Consider the following 23,821-nt stretch of genomic DNA (forward strand, 5'->3'; position numbering starts at 1 on the left):
GATTCTTTAATTAGTGCGATACGATTTCATTTTGAGGTCATACAAAAGAGTTACATCAACATAACGATTTAAATTTCTAGACCACATTTCATAGTTCAAGCAAGGAATGCTATTTTCTGGTCCCCGGGTCATAATTTTCACCCTCGAGAAAGTCAGAGAAGCCTGTAGCAAAAACTATGCATCTGGGTCTACTTAAATTATATTAAAAAAACCATAAAATATTGCTGCCATATATTTTCTATTATCTAATTTTATATTTATATTATCTATCTATCTGTATTTAATCATTGCAATTAATGAGTTCAAGTGGCTTAACAATCCTCTTTCCCGCGTTGGATGCAAGTGTTTGATTCTGTGTGTAGGTGCTACTAACGAAGGTTTGCATGATACTCATATTGGTTCAATAATCTTGGTTCTTACTGAGAGGGAATAGTTATCTCTACTATCTAGAGGATATCTTATCATTAGCGTCTCGGTTAGCTAGGGATTATAGATTAATCGAAAATCGGCCGATTAATCAATTTATTGGTCGACCATTAATCGACAATTTTTATGCAAATCTGAGGTTTGCAACATTAAAAAATGTTAGATTCAACATCAAAACAATATTTGACATAAGTGTTAGCTTGATTCCAAGCCTTTGAATCCTCGTATACCGACAAACAAATAGGGAAACACTACATATTGCATAATAAGGTCCACAAAACACAAATAAACATAGTTTTTGTAAACTTAGTGCAAGGAATAGGCATTATTTATCGATAGATTCTTGATAAATCACTTGTTAGGGTGATAAACCAGTCTAAATGATAAATGGTAAATATATTGCATAATCTTATCGGTCACCCCCCGACTAGCGACAAATCGGATGATAAATCGTTGAATCAAACGATTTTTTGAATTTTTTTTGTGTTGCATCTCCTCCCCTCTTCGGAGAAAGCATCACTGAAGCTTGGGAGGAGGGGGTGCTTAAATATATGTTACATACATGCCACAATTATGAGTTCTCGAGAGGAACGATTCTTCAAAACTGAAACAATGCTTGATACTTCTTATGTTGGTTCTCTAATGAAGAAAAAGAATTAAAGGCAACTCCGAAGATTGGAGGATCGATGAAGTTGATGAGTCAGTATAAATCCTAAAGTTGATTATGTTAAGTCTTTTATACAAACATATATTTTTCATAAACTTAGTGAAAAAGCTCTACAAAAATTATGAGAAAGGACCAAGATTTGTGAGAAAGAAAGAAGTCTAGAAATATTTTTGACCTTCCGTTCCGGCGATGGACGGTCAGGATTGGTTCCACCTCTCCGGCAAGCAGAGGGGGAGAGTCCACCGCCGGACCAGGACCAGAACCAGAACCAGAACCCTCTCCTCTCTTCTTCCTCCCGCCCATCCCACCGCCCAACCCCAAACCTCAATCCCCAAATCCCAATCCCATGGCGGCCAAGCACCTGCTCTCCCGCGCCCGCCTCCTCCTCACGCGCCACCGCAGCCGCCCCACCATCCTCCCGCCCGCGCTCACCCGCCTCCTCTTCGGAGGGACCACAACCCAGCAGCCGGAGGACGACAAGGTCAAGGCCAGGGCGGCGGCCGTCGCCCTGGACGCCAAGAGGGCCAAGCGGGATGGCTCCGACGACGACGACGACGAGAACGCCGGCCTGCCCTGGAGGTCATGGCGGCCCGACGTGGCTTGGCTGACAAAGGCCCTGGAGCCGGCGCTGCAGCTCTACAAGCACTACAACTGGAAGCCCTTCGCCTGTAAGCAAAAGCAACCCTCTCTTCTGCTTCTCCTCCATTGCATTGCTGCCTCTAACCATTCGATTCCTGTGCTGCTCCAGCTCCAGCTCCAGTACAACACATTTCGATTCATTTAGGATCTTTTTATTTTTAGGACTATATATATATATATATATATATATATATATATATATATATATATATATAAAATCGAGCGAGATCTCGCATTTTCACAGCAAGGCTGAATCTTTTATGGATAGAATTGATCACCTACTTATATTATGGGACACCACATTATAACATCACAAGGTTAGGGCAAAAGAAAGAAAAATCACGCTGGTCTGGTCGTTGCAGTTGCAGACAAACTAACAACTATTTTTGATTGTTACTCATAACAACACACCGGTCATAACTGGGTAATTAGGGCACTAGAACTTGCTCCAATCAGCTTTCTTAAATTAAATTATAAGACTAAATAGAAAATCTGCTGGATGCAGCTACTGGTGGAGAGGACAACATCCCCGCAAGCACCCGCACTTTTAGCGAGATCATAAGTGACCTCCAGCACAGTAAGGTGAGCATACAGGACTGGAGCCTCAGTGATCTTACCGTCGGCCTCTACCTCATTTACCTTACACAAGCTTCTGCCAAGAATGCGCAAGCCTTCAAGGGCGTTCAGATATGCTCCAATAAGAAGGTATGTCCTCTGGACCTCCCTTCATATCGTTCTACTCTTAGAAATGTTAAACGTCAGGATTATCTCAACAATTGTCTCTAGGTTTCCCCAAGTATAGAACAGAAATAATTCAACTTGGTCTATTCACTGCTCATGATGACTGAATATTAGAATTTTAGGCTCTATATGGACTGTTTATGCTTCTGAAAGACCATGCACGAGCGCACGCATCTGATAGGGATTCATCTATTTCCCTTTTTCTAGGTTCAAGAACTAATTTATCACCTTGAACTTGCGAAAGGTTGCTATAAGGGCAGTGCTGCTGGGCTTGCAAAGCATAGCATGCTCCGGCCGAGGAATGTCTTAAAGTTTGTGAAAGATTCTAGTATTTTGAGACCTGGATATTACATCGGCATCGATCCACGCGCTAAACTGGTCATCCTTGGGATTCGTGGAACCCATACGGTTTATGACCTTGTCACCGATTTGGTTGCATTAAGCGATAAGAAGGTGTCACCTAAAGGTTTCTCAACGCACTTTGGAACATACGAGGCCGCTCGATGGTACCTACGCCATGAGTTGAGCATCATCAGAAAATGTTTGGAAACACACAAGGTGGGAAATAGTATTTCATGGCATGCCTGGTTCTTCCTTTTCCTCTGCTTATTTCCTCTTGTAATTTTGTTCGAACCAGGACTACAAGTTGCGGTTGGTGGGTCACTCCCTTGGAGGAGCTTCAGCTGCCTTGCTTGCCATAATGCTAAGGAAGAAGTCAAAGGAGGAGCTTGGATTTAGTCCCGACATAGTTACAGCTGTTGGATTTGGAGTCCCACCCTGTGTATCGAGAGAGATAGCTGAGAGTTGCGCAAGCTATGTCACCACTGTTGTACTGCAGGTTAGTTTCGGGTTTCCATTGGTGTATAAATCTTGTTTTGGCTGCTTCCCCTGTCTGAACTTTGTAGTTGATATGTCTTCTATTTTGCAGGATGACATAGTTCCTAGGTTAAGTGCAGCTTCGCTGGCAAGATTGCGAAATGAAATAATTGAAACAGATTGGTAAGCACTGAAACTGAAGAGCAGCAAATGACAAAACCTTTTTAGATTACATGTCAGGAAATTTTCTTCAGGTTGCTTGTGCAAAGAGAACCTGGTGATTGATTATACTTCTTGGTGTGGTGATTTAACTTCCTATTGGAAACATCCTTTTCCCCTGTAGCATGTCCTTATGATTAGCATTTTAGCACTTCAAATTCTGAAGTTTTTCTGAATCATGCTGTTTTGTAGGGCCAAGGTTTTGGAGAAGGAAGACTGGAAGCATATAGTAGATATCGTGACTAATGCAAAGCTAGTTGTTTCGTCCATCCAAGACGTGGCGAACAAACTTGCCGATTACGCGAAAGTTGTCACAACGTCAGCTAGCTCGGGGGGTAAGTCCACTTAGTTGTCCAAGACAATAGGAACGTATAGGCTCTGTATGTATCTTACTGAATCTGGCATTGCTCTTGCTGCTGACAGATGCTGCAAAAGCGCCCCGTCTTCAGGGCCCGACGAAAGTTTTGAAGCCGGACGGCGAAGAAGACGTGTATGTGCCGGAGGATCTCTTCCTCCCAGGGACGCTGTATTACCTCCAGAGGGATGTCGAGAATATAAAAGGCGTGGAAGACGAGTCGTACACGCTCTGGAGAGGCGATGCTGGGGAGAATTTCCAGCGGATACTGTTGTCTGGCAACTTGATGTCTGATCACAAATGCGATAGCATACAGTACGCGCTCAGAGATGTGCTCAAGACTCTGCCTCTCCCTCTGCCCCTGCAGGAGGATTGATACTACTAAGTTCCAAAGCTTATGTAGGAAGGCGGGTTTCGCAAAATTGAGTGTTTTGTTGTACAGTTTTAGGTTATGTAAGGGATTGCCAGGAATAACAAATACTCTCAAGTTTCATTCTAGAGTTTCTGGTGCTGATCGAGGTGTAGTATACCTCTTTTTATATATATACAAGAGGTACAGTATAACTCTTCTTTGAAGCTTGAGATAAAAGGGTGATAAGGCAGAATAAGAGTTCGATGGATCCATATCTGTTTTTCCTTTTTAGAACAAAGGTTTTATCTTGAACCAGCATCCTAGGACCCATATAGTCATGGTATCATAACTCGGTGAAAAATCATATCTACAAGTTCAAAAGAAATGTGAAAAATGCAGGAATGCTGCCCTGTTGATGATAACGGGGGAAGACTTCATGCACGTGCCCCTAAGGACTAGGGCTCTGGAGTCGTAGTTGTTGTTGTTGCATCCTTGAATAGATTTAAAGAACCTGACACCAAATCTCGCCACGTGATGAGAAACCTTAACCTCACCGTCCCAAGGAGACGACATGAACCTACATTGAAGCTCTGTTGACTATGTCTAGATGGACACACTCGAGGAGGGGCGGAGCCCGGAAGACAAATTCGAAGAAGAAGCATCGTCATCCAACCAAACGCTACACCTGTGAGGACTAAAAAAACATAACCTAAACTACTAACTAAAGAGGAGGCATCAGGATTCCCTTCCTGCCATTGGCCGTCGGAGCGGTAGGTAAAGGGAAGGCAAACCCACGGGCTTGCCGGTGAAGTTTGAAGGGGGGAGTTTACCCTAGCCGACAAGGGATAGGGGAGGGAAAGAGAAATTCTAGATTGGTTCTCAACGCTAGGGCAAGTTGAGCTTGCGCAACCGTGGAGGTCGTCGATTGACTTGAAGAAGAAGACATGACTAAGTAGGAAAGATCCCAAAGGGGTGGTGTGTGTGTGTGTGGGGGGGGGGGTGATGCCATTTTCAATGGTTCCATAAATCGCTGCACCCATATATAAGACATCACCTCTACATTGCACACTATAAGTCACGGTAAATCCATAGTGCCATCCAGGGACTCGAAGAAGATTATGATGGTTAATGATGGGGCTGAAAGATGAAAAGACTACCGTGACACCATAGATGAGGAGAAGTGGTCCTTGTTTTTGTTATTGTCGAAGGAGATATCATGGAACATCTTAAGCCGATTGCCAATGAAATCCCTTGTGAGGATCAAGCTGGTGAGCAAGGCCACACAAACCGTCATATCTAGCGATCTTTATGTTCGCGCCCACCTCCACAGCTCCAAACACAAACAACAGTGTGGCCCTTCTTCATTCTTGAGCGCCCAACATATTTTTCTTCGATGATCAATCTTCACAACGTTATTTCCACCATCCACTTCAATCACCGGTCTTTACCATTAAAACAATTTAGGAGGAGTGCAGGTGTAAGGCTTTTACGAATGGCATTTTTTGGTTGACTAGTTTTGGATAGAATGAAGCACTACGGTCGAGTGGTGGTGCTTTTTGTGTATACCTATGTCTACATCTTCAAACTGACCACAAGAGATGTTGTTACGTTGCCCGAGAGCCAATCACAACGTGATGCAACACGCACCCGCTTTCGGTTAGTCTCAACCTTAATCTTGCCACTGAAAGATAAAAGGTTACACGGTCTTTTTGTTAGTACCACAACGATTGCGGCCACATCGCCACGGGGGTGCAAATCTTCACCATTAACGACAACCAAGATCAAGATGTTGGGTGCAGGGACACCTCGATGAACTTGCCTTCCCTCATCTCATGTCGCGCATACGCGTCGTGCACTATAAAGGGTGTCATTTCTACCGCATCGACAAAATCAACAACTAACTATGCTCATTGCAGGCACGTCTTCATTTCAGCCTTGAAGACGAGAAATTTGATTTCACTCCCTTGCTCAACAACATGTACCTCAAAGTCCATGGTGAAGAAGTTAGGGTGTAGTCCCTCCCATTGAGATGATTCACTTAGGCATATTGCTTGCACAAACTTGTCATTTGAACTAATTTGTCCAACTCTCGAAGAATGTATAAACAACAAATGACCAGAGAAGAGCCAGAAAAGATTAATGACTCGATAAGTCGGAAAAATCATGACAATTCAGACTTTTTTATGACAACTTTAGTTGATGTGAGTGGGCAAAATCCGAGGGTTTATCTTTTGTTAAGAAGATGAATGGCCAAGATGAATAAGGTAAGGTGATAAGACATAAGAGTCCTTGGGAAAGTCAACAACTTTGGTTGGGACGTGGCAGCGACCAACCGACGGCAACAACCTCCATTTCCATTGATCCATCCGTTCACTATAGCTTAGCCACCAGCACAAGGAGAAGGAGGGAGAGCAACCACCGGCCGGGACGGGATCTAATCTACCTACCCAATCGCTCCCTCGACCATGGCCGCGCCCACCGTCACCAAGTCGCCGCCGGCGCTCGTCCCTCCGGCGGGGCCGACCCCGGGAGGCACGCTCCCGCTCTCCTCCATCGACAAGACCGCCGCCGTCCGCGTCATGGTTGACTTCATCCAGGTCTTCCAGTCCCCACCCTCCTCCGACGCCGACGACCAGGTGGCCGCGATGCGCCAGGGCTTCGCCAGGGCGCTCGTCCCCTACTACCCGGTCGCCGGCCGCATCGCCGAGCCCTCCCCGGGCGAGCCCGTCGTCGACTGCACCGCAGAGGGCGTCTGGTTCGTGGAGGCCGCGGCCAGCTGCTCGCTCGCCGACGTCAACGGCCTCGAGGACCGCCCGCTCGCCATCCCCAAGGCCGACCTCATCCCCCGCCCTCCCGCCGACCACAAGCTCGAGGACCAGATCCTCCTGGCGCAGGTTTACAAATTTGCTTGCTCATCTCATCTCGTTCCTGTGCCGATCCCGATCTTCTATGGCGCAGATCCGGCAACAACTGCTTGAATTCAAAATTTGACATCTTTCCTCCGTGCCGTGCCGATGCCGTGCAGATCACCAAGTTCAGCTGCGGCGGGTACGCCGTCGGCATTTGCTTCAGCCACCTGGTGTTCGACGGGCAGGGCGCGGCGCAGTTCCTCACGGCCGTGGGCGAGATGGCGCGTGGGCTCCCGGAGCCGTCAGTCAAGCCCATCTGGTCCCGCGACGCCATCCCCAACCCGCCCAAGCCGCCGCTCGGCCCGCCGCCGTCCTTCACCGCCTTCAACTTCGTCAAGTCCACCGTCGAGATCTCGCTCGACAGCATCAAGCGCGTCAAGGACCAGGTCGCCTCCGAGACGACCCAGAGATGCTCCACCTTCGACGTGGTCACCGCCATGATCTTCAAGTGCCGGGCCGCGGCCATCGGGTTCGCGCCCGACGCCGAGGTGCGCCTGGGCTTCGCGGCCGGCACGCGCCACCTGCTTGGCAGCTCCCTGCCGTCGCCGGACGGCTACTACGGCAACTGCGTGTACCCCGGCGGGCTCGCCAGGGCCAGCAAGGACGTGGAGGAGGCGTCGCTGGTGGAGATTGTGACGGCGATCAGGGAGGCCAAGGACGCGCTGTCGGCGCGGTTCCTGGACTGGCTGGGCGGCGGCGCCAAGGACAGCCACTACAACGTGTCGCTGGACTACGGCACGCTGGTGGTGACGGACTGGAGCCACGTCGGGTTCAACGACGTCGACTACGGCTTCGGCGAGCCCACCTACGTCTTCACCTTGAACGACGACGTCAACATTGTGCCGTCGGTGGTGTACCTCAAGCCGCCCAAGCCGAAGCAGGGCATCCGGCTGGTGCTCCAGTGCGTCGAGGAGCCGCACGACCACGTCTTCACCCAGGAGCTGCACAAGCTCGCCTAGTTGGATCGCCTCCATACTATTTTACAGTACCTTATTATTACAGAATTATTACAGGTGGGATTTGGACTTGTTGTTGTTGCTGATGTATTCTTCATCCACCTTCTTGTGTGTTGGTTGTATTATTATTCCTTCATTCCACATTACCAGGCTTTGCTTCCAGCAAACAAATAAGGAAAAATCAGGCAGGGGTTCTTCTTTCTTTCTTTCTTTGTGTACTGTCATTACTAGTGATGATTTACATTACATTGTACATGTATTGATATTGTCAGCAGAATTAATAATGTCATGTGTTAATTTCTTTATTTTCCAAGTGATTCATTCATTCATTGTAGACAGTCAACCAGAAGCAAGCTTGTTGGGTGTTACTATATGCAATTATGCATGCATGTCAATAGTTGTGAAGGAGCTCTCTGTCTTTTTTCTCTTCTTTTCCAATTATTCTGTGCGGTGCTGCAATTTGATACTGTTGCATTGGCTGACAATTTAAATCCAGTTTGACCACAAATGCAAAAGCACAGAGATTATTACATTACAGGTAGGCAATCTTGAGTTCCCTCCTCCTCCTCGTCGTCGTTTGAGGCTTGATAATGAAATGAAACGTTTAGTTTGGTTTGGTTTGGTTTCAGTCCGGTTGGTTGTATCCTCGAGTAAAAGACCAACAAGATATAAATCCTCCATGAGCTTCTTGCATTTGCAGAGATGCTGTGGATTTGTTTATTTACTGATGCTCAGCATTTTATTTTAAACAAAATAAGTTTGTAGTGATGCTAGTGTTGTTTCTGAATAAAAAGACGGGATCATCTGAATAAAGTTTATTCTGATCTTCAAGTTTTTTTTTTTTTAGTTCAAGTTACATCAGGCCGCAAACCCCCCAAAGCCCAGCGTTGGCCCATTTGATTTGATACGCGGGGCGGCGGTTTGTATGGGCCCTCGTAGCCACTTCCACGCGATTACCAAGTCATAACACTCGTCGACTGGCTCCGCCGCCGCCGCCGCCGCCACCACCACCAGCATTCCTCCGCCGTCTCGTCGCCGCCTCCGCCTCCCCTCCGGTATCGGTATGTAACTCCAGTCCCGTCCGTCCCCCCTTTGCTTTGCTCGTCGTCCACCAGCCTCCGATTCATAAATACTAGATAGCTCAATTATTTATTTATTATTACATCTGAAACAAAAGCATACTACTGGCTCCTATGAGTAGATAGATAGATAGACAGATAGGTAAATGGATTGATGAATTTGTGTGATTTTCTAACTTGACCGGCAGAATTAATCATCTGCTGAGCCAAGCTGAATATTGTGCTTCTTTCTCAACTCAATAATCTTCATGCAGTTTCTGATTCCCCCTCAACCAAAACTCAACAACCTACATACAGTCATAAGGAAGGGAATTCTTTCTTTGCATAAGTAATAATATTCAGCCTTAAAGATGCTCAGCCAAATTTAAATGTTTTCTCTCCAAATAATTTCTTCTTCAGAATCTCAACAATCTTCTCTTCTCTGACACACAGAAAGGAGGACGAGACTCAACTTGGTGTAACACAAAGGACCCTGCTGCTCTACCGCTGCCACTCCGGAGCCCCACCCTCTCACGTGCCGGCTCTCCAGTCCCTCCACCGCCGGCCGAGCTTGCCCGCTGGTTCGCGAGCGGATTCACCCCCTTGGAGCTGGGATCCAGTCTATAAGTATGTTCTTTACTAATCATATATAGATGGGGCTGTTTGAACCTGGTATCTAGGCAAAATTGGCTACATGACACTCTAAATCCGTGCCGTTTCAACCCTTGGAACACTCTACAATCTGAATGGCCATTGGTTTTGTTGAAACCCCAGCTATGGCTATGGGAACTGGCACTATTTGTTTTATTTGATTTGAAGCTAATATCTGTCCTATTCTGTGGCGTTCAACATTGCATTGCAGTCCAGCCACCACACATGATCTTCACAGGGCTTGAAGACTACAAAGCAAGAGGAACTCAAGCAAGCCCTTACTATACAATCACTCATTTCACAGAGTTTGCAGAAACCAAGGATACGGTGCTTGTCCGAGGAGACGTCGTCTTCACCAGCAAACTAACCGACGCAGAGGCTAAGCGTCTTTTAGAGACGGCGCACTCCTTCTACCTGAACGATGTGCGGTACAATCTCGTGGAGCGTTTCAACAAGGAAACGCATGATTTCGAGTTCAAAGACGTCCTTGAGGCGCTTGAAATGCCGTCCATGTGAGCAGACGACAAAGCTTGTCGGCATGGTGAAGCTGAGACTAGCGCCGAGAATGAAACTTGGAGTTCTTATTTTTTGTGGAAGTTGTATCGTGGAAAAATAACAAGCCTGAGGCGATATCACCCTGACTTTGCCATCCTTGCTGTTTTTTTTAATCGTAGCCGTAGCAAAGAAGCGAACCAACTTGCGAGTACTTCTCTAAGCAGATCAGATCCGGGCAAAGATTTAATAGGCCTATTCTGCTGTTGTTTCTCTTTGCCTCTTTTGGCTAAAATTTTCATTTCATAATAATATGGTATAAGCAGAAACATGATATACTGATGTTTGTTTGTTTAAATTATGGATGGAAATGAAACCATTATTTTGATGTTATAATGTGGTGTTGTTTCACTTGATCTGATGGCTGTTAATTGGAAAACGTTATCTCATCTCCGTGCATACTTGACTCATGGTCCTGTGGTAATATTGCTGAAAATTGGCTCCCGACTGTTAGGGAAGATAGACAATACCTTGATGTGGGAATTGAATTGATTGCCTGTAATACAATGGGACGGAGGGAGGGAGGGATGGAGTATTTCAGTAAGATTTGGTTGTATGGAACTTGAAGAATCTTAGGGAGTATTTCAGTAAGATGAGTTGGAACTTGATGTCGACTCTAAGCTTCTCCTGCTGTTGCTGGTTTGCCACAATTGCTCCTATTGTTTTCGGCAACGTCTTGGTTGTTTCTATTTGCTTAAAATGTTGTTGTTATCAAGGTTTTTCCCCTTTGATTGCAGTCTTAGTTTATTGATGAATCATAGATACAAGGTTAATCTCATGGTTATGCAAGAATAAGTGATTATAATCATTCAATATTTGTGTGATTCTGCAAGGTACAGAGGGAGAGTAGTTTATATTTTTCAAAGATTGGATCGTTTGTATTCTATAAGCAAGCAGCTACATGATCGACAATTCTTCCAGGGGAGAGGAGAATATATATATCTGAAACTCAAGCAAGCACTTGGTAACCAACCTTGTTTTTGCCACAATTTTATTCTTGTTTGTTATAGAAAATCTCTCAAACCAACACCTTGGTAACGTTTATCATCATACACAATCTTGGAATCAGATCTTCTGTAAATTTATTCTTACATCACGACTAGCACCTAAAAAAAAAACCGGTTTGTTACTCGTCGGCGAGCTGGCCGCAATCCTCGATGACGACGGGCTGAGCGGTGGCGCCGCCGGACGAGCCGACGGCCTCCATCTTCTCGACGACGCCGTATCCATCAACCACCTGTCCGAAGACGACGTGCTTGCCGTCGAGCCATGGCGTCTTGGCGGTGCAGATGAAAAACTGGGAGCCGTTGGTGCCGGGGCCGGCGTTGGCCATGGAGAGGACGCCGGGGCCCGTGTGGCGCAGCAGGAAGTTCTCGTCGGCGAACTTTTCGCCGTAGACAGACTCGCCGCCGGTGCCGTTGCCGCGGGTGAAGTCGCCGCCCTGGCACATGAAGCCCGGAATGATGCGGTGGAAGGGGGATCCCTTGTAGTGCAGCGGCTTGCCGCTCTTGCCCTTGCCCGCCTCGCCCGTGCAGAGCTGCCGGAAGTTGGCCGCCGTCCGGGGCACCTTGTCGGCGTAGAGCTCCATGACGACGCGCCCCGCCTTGGCCTGGCCGATGAGGATGTCGAAGAAGACCTTGGGGTTCTTGGCCGCCATGGCTACTTGGTGCTGCTGCCTGTCTAGCAGATCAAAGATGGCTTCTTTCTTTCTTTCTTCGACTCCTGGATCAACCAAACGCACAAACGCTCAGCCAAATCTACCAACAAAGTACAAAAATTATTGAGATTTGACAAGAAAAAAGAAAAGAAAAAAAATCTAATCTAGAGACTGATTGGAGAATGTGCTCATCGTCCTTGCGTGGTCTCCAGGGTAGCGCTGCCGGAGATCACAGGGCGAGGAGATGAAAGAAATTTTGATTTGGCACAAACATTGAGCTCAGGAGGCCTTTGGATAATGACGCCTAGAAAGCCTTCGATATGTGCGAGCAAGAGAAGAGAAGAGAAGAGAAGAGAAGAAAACCAGATCCAATCACACAAGTAAAAAACAGAAACACACGCAGGGAGTACCCACGAGAAAAATTCTACCTTTGCTGATGGATGGATGGATGGTGCTGTGACGAGGAAGAAGATGGGGGATGGATGGAAAACGGCGGCTGGGGTGTGGGGGATAAAAAGGGGAGGACAAAGGGTTTAGGGTTTTCAGAGCTCGCACGGGCTCTACGGGCTTTAATGGGCCTATGTGTTTTTAGAGCGCACCTACCTACCAATAGCGGCCCAGACGCATCCCTGTTCTGTGTCGAGTATACCAGCCCATTTTCACATGAGTTTCCTTTTAAAATTAGTACTCTATAATTTAATTAATAAATGATAAAACGTGACTTGAAAATCATTTGTCATAAATAAATAATATCAGAAAAATAATAATTTTATTTGCCGGGAAATCTTTGAAACAAGCGGTAAACAAAGCATTTTGTAAAGTCAAATGAAGCGCAAGTGCTCTTACTTATTCTTCATCTGGAAAAGATGTGATGTTGTTGTATCTACGCAACGCAAACAGGGGATAGATTTGCACACGCACAAGGATTCAAGATCAAGGACGTATGCACCTGGCTGCAAGCGGTTTGCATAAACAGGAGCCAAGCACTTGCACCAACTCACACCTGCATCATCAATAATCAATCAAACAGGGCTTCATTACATTTTATCATCGACAATGCTTTATTAACAAACACTTGTATACGTGCGCCCCGGCCATGGCGGGCAGACGACGAGGATGACGGGCGAAAGCTGGATCCGGCGATGCGGACGGTCGCCGGTGGCGGGAACTGGCGTCGGGCGGGCCGACGGGTGCAGGGACCGGCGCAGGGGCGCGCGGATGATGGGGCGTTGCGCGCGAGCCGTTCGAGATGGGGAGGAAATCGCGGGCCGTTCAGGGATGGGGAGGAGCGCGCGAGATGAACGACGCGCGTGCGTCCGGCCAAAGCGTTCCGCCGGCGCACGGGCGGAAAACGTTTCCCAAAAAAAAAACAGCCAGAAAACACTTGCTTTACAATGATCACATTCTCATCTCTCTTCTTTTCTTTCTGGACCAACCCAACCTAGCTACTATCCACTTTACTCGCTTCTTCTCCCTTACGTACACACAGCTAGAGCATATTTACAAACCAACTCCTGTAATCAATTCTTCTTCAGGAAAGAAAAGATTACTCAGGGGACCTGTGTATGTGCATACAACAACTTACTTCTTTGACATAAATATCATCTGACAGCAACCAAATCAGTCCAACAATACAGAGTCAAAAGTGAAAAATAAATGTCATTAGGAACACCGCATCATCATTAGTTCTACTTTGTAGGATGCGAGAGGGGGACTAGCAACTAGTGATTAGTGCCTTTCAGCTTTTCCCTTCTACTATACTCTGGAAAGCTACACCTTTGTGGTTAAATGCTAATTATACTATTTTAATTTTTTAGATCAACTGAACACAGCTGCATATGTCTTGTATGTGTCCAACAAATTAAAGTGCAGTACGGTGGTTATGCGGCAAACAAGTATGCATAACAGCCTGGGAAGATGACTAAGTGCAGAAGCAAAGATGAACAAGTGCAGAAAAGATGACGCGTATTAACTCTCCATTAACTACTTCCTTTCCGAAGCAAAGATGCACTTGTGGGGTGATCAACTGTGGTTCAAGTACTATTTTAAGTTTTAACCATTCAAAAAAGAACCAAAAGTAATGAAACTTGCATAAGTTAAGCAAATAAATAATACGCGGTCAGTTCTGGACAATTAATTTGGTTTCTATATTTCCAGTGATACATGTTTTTTTCCCTGTTGTGGACGGTAACACCTACAGCTTTTTTGCAGGAACAGATGCAGGGGAAATACATATAAAAAAGGCGTAAGAGGTTCCCCAATAAATCAATAATGACTAAAAAGGAAAGGCACATGCTTGATATACACAAAAATGAATGAATAAACACTCGAACAACCCCCTTAGCTAAATGACCTCCATTACAATTAGTAAGGTATCAAGCAGAAAAACAGAGGAAAAGTATGGCTAGAAGGGCATACGGCTAATAGTATGGCTAGGAAGTAGGTTCTTTACAAGAGTATTATGCGCATCATCAAGGGCTTGACACATAGGATGAATGAACATAATCGCATAATCATCTCACAGCATTACGCGGTGAGCTACTTGACATGGGCTTGAGAATGATTATATATATGTTGAACAGCAATCTGTTTCTTCGGTTTCATTCTACTAGCTTTCCCCATACTCACTGCCTTTTAACTCATTGATTGATTGCTGAAGTTACGGCATTTCGCCGCATGTAAGGGTAGTACTAAGTTTGTCAGACATGTTAAGAAAAGGAAAAGTTGGACAACCCATAAGCTGAACCAACGATCAATTGTGAAATAAGGTCTCTCAAGCAAACACATATGGGCTGTGGGCTATTGTTACCTCCTTTGTCGCTTTAGCGCTTCTGAAAGGAATGTCAAATTGGTATGGAACTGGGAACCGGGCTTTTGGATAATGGAATCTGCAGGCCATTAGGGAGACCATGTCAAATTAATTACTCAACAAACTGAGCTAACCCTGGTACGTACCCCCACTGCTGGAGTAGCCTTTATAAATGGGAAGGATTGATGATTCAGTTCACAGGCTGCAAGGAACAAGAGTACACTACCAATATCGATCAGGCACCAGAAGCGATGACAGGGTTTTCCTCTCCATGCGGAGCATGCAAGTTCCTTCGGAGGAAGTGCGTCAGTGGGTGTGTCTTCGCCCCACACTTCTGCCATGAGCAAGGCGCTGCACATTTTGCCGCCATTCATAAGGTCTTTGGTGCAAGCAATGCCTCAAAGCTCCTCATGAGCCTCCCTGCGACCGACCGCCGCGAGGCTGCAGTCACCATCTCTTACGAGGCACAGGCCAGGCTACATGATCCAGTATATGGTTGTGTCGCGCACATATTTGCTCTGCAGCAACAGGTTAGTGAGTTCTGCATTAGTGTGTTGCACATACTTCAACAATAATTCTGCTACTTTCTGAATGTTCATTTGGTGAACTGCTAATTGCATGCACAGTAATAATATATTAGCAAAAATGATAGCTTGAAATGTTCTCATAGGTTGTAACTCTGCAAGCACAGTTGGAGTCGCTTAAAACTGGGGCGCCACAACTGGTGTCAAGCCTGGAAGAAGACAGTATTAAGGCCAAGATTATGGCTTACGAGAAAGGGGAAGCTAGGATGCCACAGCTAGGAGAATCGGTTAAGATTGAGAGTGAGAGCTATTTCGGAGATGATGTCATGGCCTGCACTTCCATGCCATATTCTCAGGGTTACAGTTCACATATATACACAACCGACTATACAGACTCGTTTAATGATGACAGTATCAACAGAAGCACCATGTTTCCCGTTGATATGCAAGAATATCTGCAAGAGAATGGGTATTACTGATACAGAGGGGCTCTAGTTGGTTGCCTTTGCATATATCAACTAGGTGCCACACCATGTTCTTTAGTAGCTGCAAAACAAGCAGTAGCCCTCCTTGGGTCAAATTCTAAGACATGGACAACCATTGTAGAATGTTCCATGAGCAGCCTGTACTAAAATGCTGAATAAAGCAGGGTGTAGAATCGGAGATACTTCATCAATTGTTTTTTTTTTTAGCCTAGTGAGTTGGCAAGAATCAGAGATACTGATATGCCAAGCTATGTTTTTCTTTCTCCTTTGATCATTAATTCATTGCCTGCAAGCTAGATATTCTGTCAAGTTCATTTCACACATTCCAAACCAATACAGTACTAGGTGGAATGGAAGTGAAGATCTGACTCAATGGAAATCAGCCAAATAACTAGTCCACGCCAAAACTGCCCGTGGCCGAGTGGCGGTTCCTAGGTGTGTGACAGAGCCGGAAAGCAGATGACAAGTCTCCGATTGTGATAGATTTAATCAGAAGGTGCAGTATGCAATCCTTAATTAGTAAGATGGGATGGCTGCCATGTTTTTTGTGCGGATTAGGAGGAGGCATTTCGTCGAACAGGTTGAGTTCATGGCGGGTGATACTTGGAGTCAAAGATAGGTCGAGGTAGGCTGACCTGACCTGCACGGTGGACGGGTTGCATAGTGCTGTCAGACGAGGCATCTCGTCTCCAATCGATCAGCCAGTGACATCTCGGACGCCGGCGATCGCCGGAGGCGAGCGGGATTCAACCGGGCGGCCAAATGGTAGTATGGGCCTGGCTATGGGGGATGGGGTGGGCCTCCAAGCTTGAAGGCCTACTTTATCACATTTTTTTATAAGGAGGAAACGAGCCCCCGGTCTCTCATCAATCGATGCATGCAACTATATTATTAAAGATAAATAAAATAGTATCTCAGATCCAAAGAGCTCAAAAAGCCCAAAGCACACCTCAACTCAGCTCTGACTGACCCTAAAGAAAAACTTAGCTCTGACTATCCCCTGCCCTGAGAAGTGAGAAAAAATAAATTAACTCTAACATTTTCCTTGTACAAAGAACATTATGTTCCCACCGTTTATTTTAGCACTTACTCCCTCCGTTCCTAAATATAAGTCTTTTAAGATATTTCACTATGAGTCTACATACGAAACAAAATGAATGAATCTACACTCTAAAATATGTCTATATATATCCGTATGTTGTCCACTAATGAAACCTCTTTAAAGACTTATATTTAGGAACGGAGGGAGTATTTACTAGCTAATCAACATTCATCCAAAAGCAAACAAATAGTAAGAGTAGCACTTTCTCAGCCAGGCAAAAAAACCCTTTGAACTCTATTACCAAAAACGTTGTCCACATAAAGTTGTTTTCTTATGGTGACACGACACGGGTTCAAGCGCAGAAAAGTGAGAACAAAAATATCAATGAAACCTACAAATGAATATCTACAAGTTAAGCAGTTCTATAGATATTCTAGTAAAATTACTTAAGATTACATCAATGTAAAATGCATAACAACTGTAATACTCTAGAAAATGTTAAAACTCGGTGAGGAATTTCAAGAAAAACCAAACGTATTCAAGAAAATTAACCATGGATACTCGTAATTTCACCTAATTGTTATAACATAAGCAAGTTTTTGACACTACACTAGTGTAAAAAAAATCTTTTATATTATGGGACGGAGGGTGTAGTTATTTTTTTGCACCCCCGCCCCCTCAATTTTTCTCATTGTCTTTTCTAGGTTCTTTGTTTCCCGTATAGTATCACTTTCGTGATTTTCCTGTATTCTTATTCTGTTTTCCCCACATTTTATTTTGTCTAGTTCCTTTTAAAAATTGGTTAATTGTATAAATGCCACTCGAATTCTAGCGATTCAAGAAACACCACTGCAATTTTCAAACTTTGAAAAATTTCATTTCGAGTGGCATTTTTCAAAGTCCGCGGCGGCATTTTTTGAAGTTTGCAAAATTTGCAGTGCCGTTTTTCAAAGTTTGGAAATTGCAGTTTGGAATCGCCAGAATTTGAGTTGCATTATTTTTTATTTACCTCACTTTCCTCGTGTTTTCTAAGTGGGAACAAATACTTGATGGTTTTAGGAAGTGAGAGTCTATATATTTTTTGCGCGAAGAGAATAGCTCACTTAGTGGGGGACGATAGTGTAGAATTGTACCTTCTAGGTTCAAGTCCTCCAAAGCATGAGTCGGAAGTCACATTTATATTTTAATGGAGCCCCTTATAAAAAATTTAAAAAATCTATATGGTTTTGGCACTATTGGGAGACCAGAAGTTTTATTTCACTTCCCTACTCACGTGACCCCTCAAACCATGGGTACCTGTGATTGCACCTAATCATTAGTTATTTTGTATTTCCCCTCAAATTTCCTTATTTTATTTTCCCTAAAAAATGCTAGGCTCTTCTTTTTGCAGGGAGAGAGCCTAGCTCACTTAGAAAAACTCTAGCAGACCCCGCATAATGCCGGTCCACAAAACGCGTTTGCAGTTCGCGCAAAATCACTTTTGCGGGCCGGCGCGGGGTGGCACAGATGCAGACCCCCCCAAACGGACCCGTATAAAAGTATATTCGCCAATTATGCTTTTTTACGCGTCGGCTTTGCGGGGTCTGTTCGGACACGGCCGCGACGACCAACAAACATAAAACACTCAATTCTCGCATTTGACATAAGTTCACACAAATAAGTTCAAATTCAAACAAACATAACACACTTTTACGCGGAAATAAAAACCAAGTTCGGTAGGACAAACGCAAAAGATGGCCTTGCATCATCTTGGTCGATCTTCACTCCTTGCCATATCATGGCAATGATCAAGATCTATCTCCTTGCCATATCATGCCACCATATGGAGCAGAGTCTTCCATCCTCCTCTTCAAGATCGCTCTACTTGCCATATCATGCCATGTTTTGGTGATGTCGTCCATGTCATTGCGGTTCATTGACATGATCTTGTTCTCTTCGGCGAGCAAGAAAGATTCTTTGTCGATCAACTTTCACTTCTCGCACGTTTGGAGCAACTCCCAACAATGCTCTAGTTTGAAGAATTTGCCTTCCGAAGCTTCCATGTCTTTGTATCTATGTTGGGCAATCTTGTCTACACAATGTGAACAAAGTGATGTAATCAATTCTCATATGCAAATATGATTACACACAACTTGAACAAAGGCAAAACAAACTCACATAGTCTGACTCCACGGTGCCACTTGAAAGTGCATTGGGTACTTGGTCCAAGCAAGCTGCCCAACGGCTGCACATAGGCTTGATATTCTCCCAACGCCCTTCAAGCGACCTAAATGTGCGTGGAGTTGTATTGGGATACTTTGCCATAATGCGTAAGTATTGATTTTCGATCCTTTGCCAATATCTCTTGGCGGTTTGAAATGTACCCGTGCATGCATCAAGAGACACCGCACTCCATGCTTGGATCAAAGCTTGATCTTCCAAGATCGTGTAGCTCTTTGATCTTTGAACGATTGACAAGTCACGAGCTATCGCAACAAATGGCGCAAACGAAATGAAATGACCATGACCGAAGACGCATACCTTCCGGCCATTTCGTCGAACACCTCGCTTGCGGGGTGAGCGACACCGTTGAACGGCATCGCCGGGGCATCCCTTTCCGGGATGGGGTGAGAGGACGAAGGAGGAGCCTGAATCCTCTTCCTCTTGACGCCCGCGGCCTTGGTGACCTTCTCCACCGTCGGCCGAGATCGCACAACAGCCTTAGCGCCCGGAGTGCGAGCCTTCGCGGCGGGGGCTCTCGGATTTCCGTCCGGCACGGCGTAGGCGGGGCCAACATGGCCGGCGACGAGAGCCGAGGAAGGAGCGGCGCTAGCATGAGCGACGGCGGGGCCAACATTGACGGCGACAAGCGCCGGGGAAGGAGCGTGCGCGACCTCGACGGTGACGGGCGGAAGGAAGGAGGCGTCCATGGCAGCGAGGACGGCCGCGGAGGATGCACCGGAGCTTGCGGTGGTGAGGCATTGGTGGCGGGCGGGTGGGGAAAGCGGGAAAGGCCGCGCGGAAATGTCCCTCCCGCCAAATCTTGCTGCAGATAGAGGCTGAGCTCGGGTCGGCCTCCCAGCCCGTGAAACTAGAGGTTGGGGGGAATTTTTGCCGCGCCCTGCAAAAATATTTACGGGCCGGGGCGGGATGCGGTGTCTGATCGGGTAGGTTTTTCCGCCCCGACCCGCACTTTGACGGTTATTTTGCGGGTCGAGGCGGGATGCGGGGTCTGCTAGAGTTGCTCTTAGTGGGGAGGACGGTGTATAATTCTACTGTCTAGGTTCAAATCCTCCTAGGCGTGAATTTGAATTCACAATTATCATTAGTAATTTTTTTAGGGGGGAAGGGGGAGGGGGAGCGGAGCTTGTAATTTATTTGTTTGAAAATAACCTATTTAGTTCTCATTCACTTTTCTACTCATGTGACCTAGGCGACCAAGGGCGGTGGGAAGTCAACCGTCCACCTTTCCGAGGTCGTAGCTCCCCTCCTTTCGTCTGTCCCTTCGGCGATGGGAGTGGGTAGGGACCCCAAGGCTTCAGTCCAATGGTGTTAGAGTTAGGAGTAAATTTAGGTTAGACGAAGACGTCATTATCGGTGTGGAATAAGGTCTTCATGTCTCACCCTTGTGTCGGTGGTGCTTCTTTATATTCTCAAGGTTTGTTTTCTTTATTTGCAGATTTGTCTCAATGGGGTAGTCCTTTGTAGAAGACAATGTGATCATGTGTCTTGGCCTTCGTCTCTAGTTTCGAGTGATGAAGGTTGGCCAACCTCGGTCTCACCTGTGTGCGCGCGCGTGTGTGTGTGTGCGTGTGCGCGTGCGCGTGTGCGTGTGTTCTACATGCCCTCTTTGGCTTTTTATTCTCTGGGACCACCGACATTTTCTGATCTACATCCACGACTTCTCGACCGCCGCTTGTACAAGCTCATGATTTATATAAAAGCTTGCTCTATTGAGACGGAGGCCTAGAAATGTCTACATGCTTTACTCAAGGCGCACCTCCGTCCGATGCGGGAGGAAGGAGACTTGGGCACTCCAAAAACTTGAATGTATTTTTTAATTTCTGTAAGGGTGTTTTTGTTGCGGTCCCCTCTACTTATATACGGCCTTTTCAAATGGAAAAGAGAGACCAGAAGTTTCCCGTAATAAGATTAATTTAAACTTTAGAAATAATTGAGACACCAAAACATATTCTTATCCTTCCATCTATCCATGCATATGGACAACTATGTTGTCGTCTACTTGTTCTAGAACATGTTAAAAGGAGAATGGGTAACCCGCAACATAAAAATATAAGGAGAATGGGTAAGCTGTTCTTCTAGCAAGTTGTGCTGCTTTTAGCATGACCGAATACACGTGTCGAGTTAAGGAGCAAAGCTTACTCTAAATTAACCAACCAGCAGGATTGATTACATAAACAAAACATGCATGACGATGACGGCCAGGATCATCGATCTTTGATTAGTAGTTGGCCTGGCCAGTACGTAGTGGATCAGTGAGTACACAAGTAGTGTTACTTGGCAACTTGTGCTTAGGACCACCACTAATAGAGCCAAATGGAATCTCATCACTACTTCTCAGTACTTTAAATTAACGAGGGATCAAAGCTAATCGAGACTTGCATGTTCATGTAACATCAATAGAACCAAGCCCCCATGCCATTAGAAGATATACTAGCTAATTCAATAGTTATTTTTTATTTTTGTTTGTGCATGCAATTATCATTATTAAACTCTATATCACCGTTGATCTTAGGTGTCCGGCACGGCCTGGATTTTGGTTTGTTCTTTGAAAGCCCTAGCTACTCCGAGGTTTATGTTTGTTCTCTCTACAATACAGGTTTTCTAGGGTTTAATGTAGTCTCCAAACATGTAGATCACATAAAAAATGTAAAATCATATTTTATGATGAGTTTAGTACCATTAATTTGGTGTTTTATATGCTAGTGACATTTCCTTTATACTAGGTTGTCAAATTAAAAATGTTTAACTGGAAACTTCTATAGTGATTTACAGTTTAGAAAAGATTTAGTATATTATTAACTAATTACTGGAGAGGAAATCAAGTTTATGTTCATCTAGTTATCAGTTGATTCCACTCCCCCTATAGATCCTAAGGATGGCCACTACTTTCAAGGTCAAGGGTTATTACAATGAAACAAAGGGTGAACGATGGTGTGATGTAACTCTACCTACAGTTCAACTTGATGACAATACTAATGTTGTAATATATAGGTTGAGCATAGGTTTACTCAAGTCAGGAGCACAATGGGCATATCAAGTATAACAAGTCCGTTAAGATAGTGACATTGGCAACCACAACGGGCACATCCTCACAAATACTGATAGGAATGACTGTTGACTTGTCAACCATCTGCAAAGAAATCTCAGTAGGAGTGAGTTTGTTCAAATCAAGTCTTTTATATAAAGAGAAAGGCATGACACTAACACCATCCCCCAAATCACATAAAGCAGTTCTAACATAATTTCTCTTAATGGAACAAGGTATAGTAGGTATACCTGGGTCTCCCAATTTCTTAGGAACACCATCCTCAAAAGAATAATTAGCAAGCATAGTAGAAATTTCTGCTTCAGGAGTTTTTCTTTTGTTTGTAACAATATCTTTCATATATTTTGCATAAGGAGGCATTTTCAACATATCAATCAGGCGAGTATGTAAAACAACAGGTCTAAGTATTTCAACAAAGCGATCAAAGTTTTCCTCCTCCTTACTCTTGCAAGGTTTAGGAGGGAAAGGCATGGGCTCTAAACCCATGGTTCTCTTTCCTTACCGTGCTTTCTAGCAACGAAATCCTTTTTCTCATACCTTTTGTTTTTAGGTTGTGGGTTATCAAGATCCTCATCTGGTTCAATATCGATATCATTATTTGGTTTTCCAACATTCTCTCGTTGAGCATCTGTTGGGGAACGTCGCATGGGAAACAAAAAATTTCCTACGCGCACGAAGACCTATCATGGTGATGTCCATCTACGAGAGGGGATGAGTGATCTACGTACCCTTGTAGATCGTACAGCAGAAGCGTTAGAGAACGCGGTTGATGTAGTGGAACGTCCTCACGTCCCTCGATCCGCCCCGCGAACAATCCCGCGATCAGTCCCACGATCTAGTACCGAACGGACGGCACCTCCGCGTTCAGCACACGTACAGCTCGACGATGATCTCGGCCTTCTTGATCCAGCAAGAGAGACGGAGAGGTAGAAGAGTTCTCCGGCAGCGTGACGGCGCTCCGGAGGTTGGTGATGATCTTGTCTCAGCAGGGCTCCGCCCGAGCTCCGCAGAAACACGATCTAGAGGAAAAACTATGGAGGTATGTGGTCGGGCAGCCGTGAGAAAGTCGTCTCAAATCTGCCCTAAAAGCCCCATATATATAGGAGGAGGGAGGGGGACCTTGCCTTGGGGTCCAAGGGATCCCCAAGGGGTCGGCCGAGCCAGGGGGGAGGACTCTCCCCCCCCAAACCGAGTCCTACTTGGTTTGGTGGGAGGGAGTCCTTCCCCTTTCCCACTTCTTCCTTTTTTTTTTTTCTTTTCCTTTGATTTTTTCTCCCTTGGCGCATAGGGGATTGGTGGGCTGACCCCCCAAAATGCCTATGGGCTTCCCCGGAGTGGGTTGCCCCTTCCGGTGAACTCCCGGAACCCATTCGTCATTCCCGGTAACTCCGAAAACCTTCCGGTAATCAAATGAGGTCATCCTATATATCAATCTTCGTTTCCGGACCATTCCGGAAACCCTCGTGACGTCCGTGATCTCATCCGGGACTCCGAACAACATTCGGTAACCAACCATATAACTCAAATACGCATAAAACAATGTCGAACCTTAAGTGTGCAGACCCTGCGGGTTCGAGAACTATGTAGACATGACCTGAGAGACTCCTCGGTCAATATCCAATAGCGGGACCTGGATGCCCATATTGGATCCTACATATTCTACGAAGATCTTTATCGTTTGAACCTCAGTGCCA

At 45.5% G+C, this 23,821-nt stretch overlaps 5 protein-coding genes across 5 annotated transcripts; 4 read left to right on the forward strand and 1 right to left on the reverse strand.

Moving 5' to 3' along the window:
* Nucleotides 1-1,361: 1,361 nt before the first annotated feature.
* On the forward strand, nucleotides 1,362-4,489 carry LOC123450666 (diacylglycerol lipase-beta). Its single transcript, XM_045127806.1, has 7 exons — nucleotides 1,362-1,761; nucleotides 2,238-2,437; nucleotides 2,681-3,031; nucleotides 3,111-3,311; nucleotides 3,402-3,472; nucleotides 3,701-3,843; nucleotides 3,932-4,489. Exons 1-7 carry the CDS (start codon nucleotides 1,440-1,442, stop codon nucleotides 4,237-4,239), a joined length of 1,596 nt encoding a protein of 531 aa, XP_044983741.1. The 5' UTR covers nucleotides 1,362-1,439; the 3' UTR covers nucleotides 4,240-4,489.
* A 2,089-nt stretch (nucleotides 4,490-6,578) lies between these two features.
* On the forward strand, nucleotides 6,579-8,385 carry LOC123446792 (acyl transferase 5-like). Its single transcript, XM_045123336.1, has 2 exons — nucleotides 6,579-7,109; nucleotides 7,241-8,385. Exons 1-2 carry the CDS (start codon nucleotides 6,681-6,683, stop codon nucleotides 8,081-8,083), a joined length of 1,272 nt encoding a protein of 423 aa, XP_044979271.1. The 5' UTR covers nucleotides 6,579-6,680; the 3' UTR covers nucleotides 8,084-8,385.
* A 202-nt stretch (nucleotides 8,386-8,587) lies between these two features.
* Nucleotides 8,588-10,438, forward strand: LOC123448142. Its single transcript, XM_045124925.1, has 3 exons — nucleotides 8,588-8,618; nucleotides 9,628-9,765; nucleotides 10,001-10,438. Exons 1-3 carry the CDS (start codon nucleotides 8,588-8,590, stop codon nucleotides 10,303-10,305), a joined length of 474 nt encoding a protein of 157 aa, XP_044980860.1. The 3' UTR covers nucleotides 10,306-10,438.
* A 914-nt stretch (nucleotides 10,439-11,352) lies between these two features.
* On the reverse strand, nucleotides 11,353-12,518 carry LOC123446794 (peptidyl-prolyl cis-trans isomerase-like). Its single transcript, XM_045123338.1, has 2 exons — nucleotides 12,427-12,518; nucleotides 11,353-12,063 (listed from the first exon to the last, which is right to left on the reverse strand). Exon 2 carries the CDS (start codon nucleotides 11,996-11,998, stop codon nucleotides 11,468-11,470), a length of 531 nt encoding a protein of 176 aa, XP_044979273.1. The 5' UTR covers nucleotides 11,999-12,063; nucleotides 12,427-12,518; the 3' UTR covers nucleotides 11,353-11,467.
* Nucleotides 12,519-14,892: 2,374 nt separating this feature from the next.
* On the forward strand, nucleotides 14,893-16,445 carry LOC123446793 (LOB domain-containing protein 11-like). The gene is made up of 2 exons (XM_045123337.1): nucleotides 14,893-15,337; nucleotides 15,478-16,445. The coding sequence occupies exons 1-2, from the start codon at nucleotides 14,993-14,995 to the stop codon at nucleotides 15,808-15,810; spliced, it is 678 nt and encodes a 225-aa protein (XP_044979272.1). The 5' UTR covers nucleotides 14,893-14,992; the 3' UTR covers nucleotides 15,811-16,445.
* The last annotated feature ends 7,376 nt before the right edge of the window (nucleotides 16,446-23,821 follow it).

Source organism: Hordeum vulgare, chromosome 4H (assembly GCF_904849725.1).
Source record: "Hordeum vulgare subsp. vulgare chromosome 4H, MorexV3_pseudomolecules_assembly, whole genome shotgun sequence".
Classification (NCBI taxonomy): Eukaryota; Viridiplantae; Streptophyta; class Magnoliopsida; order Poales; family Poaceae; genus Hordeum; species Hordeum vulgare.

Coding starts and splice junctions, on each gene's coding strand:
- LOC123446793 (XM_045123337.1), top strand. CDS start 14,993: ATGATTCAGTTCACAGGCTGCAAGGAACAAGAGTACACTACCAATATC. Junction 15,338..15,477: donor TATTTGCTCTGCAGCAACAG/GTTAGTGAGTTC, acceptor ATGTTCTCATAG/GTTGTAACTCTGCAAGCACA.
- LOC123446794 (XM_045123338.1), bottom strand. CDS start 11,998: ATGGCGGCCAAGAACCCCAAGGTCTTCTTCGACATCCTCATCGGCCAG.
- LOC123448142 (XM_045124925.1), top strand. CDS start 8,588: ATGCAAAAGCACAGAGATTATTACATTACAG. Junction 8,619..9,627: donor CAGAGATTATTACATTACAG/GTAGGCAATCTT, acceptor TGTAACACAAAG/GACCCTGCTGCTCTACCGCT. Junction 9,766..10,000: donor AGCTGGGATCCAGTCTATAA/GTATGTTCTTTA, acceptor ATTGCATTGCAG/TCCAGCCACCACACATGATC.
- LOC123446792 (XM_045123336.1), top strand. CDS start 6,681: ATGGCCGCGCCCACCGTCACCAAGTCGCCGCCGGCGCTCGTCCCTCCG. Junction 7,110..7,240: donor ACCAGATCCTCCTGGCGCAG/GTTTACAAATTT, acceptor GATGCCGTGCAG/ATCACCAAGTTCAGCTGCGG.
- LOC123450666 (XM_045127806.1), top strand. CDS start 1,440: ATGGCGGCCAAGCACCTGCTCTCCCGCGCCCGCCTCCTCCTCACGCGC. Junction 2,438..2,680: donor AGATATGCTCCAATAAGAAG/GTATGTCCTCTG, acceptor CCCTTTTTCTAG/GTTCAAGAACTAATTTATCA. Junction 3,032..3,110: donor AATGTTTGGAAACACACAAG/GTGGGAAATAGT, acceptor TGTTCGAACCAG/GACTACAAGTTGCGGTTGGT.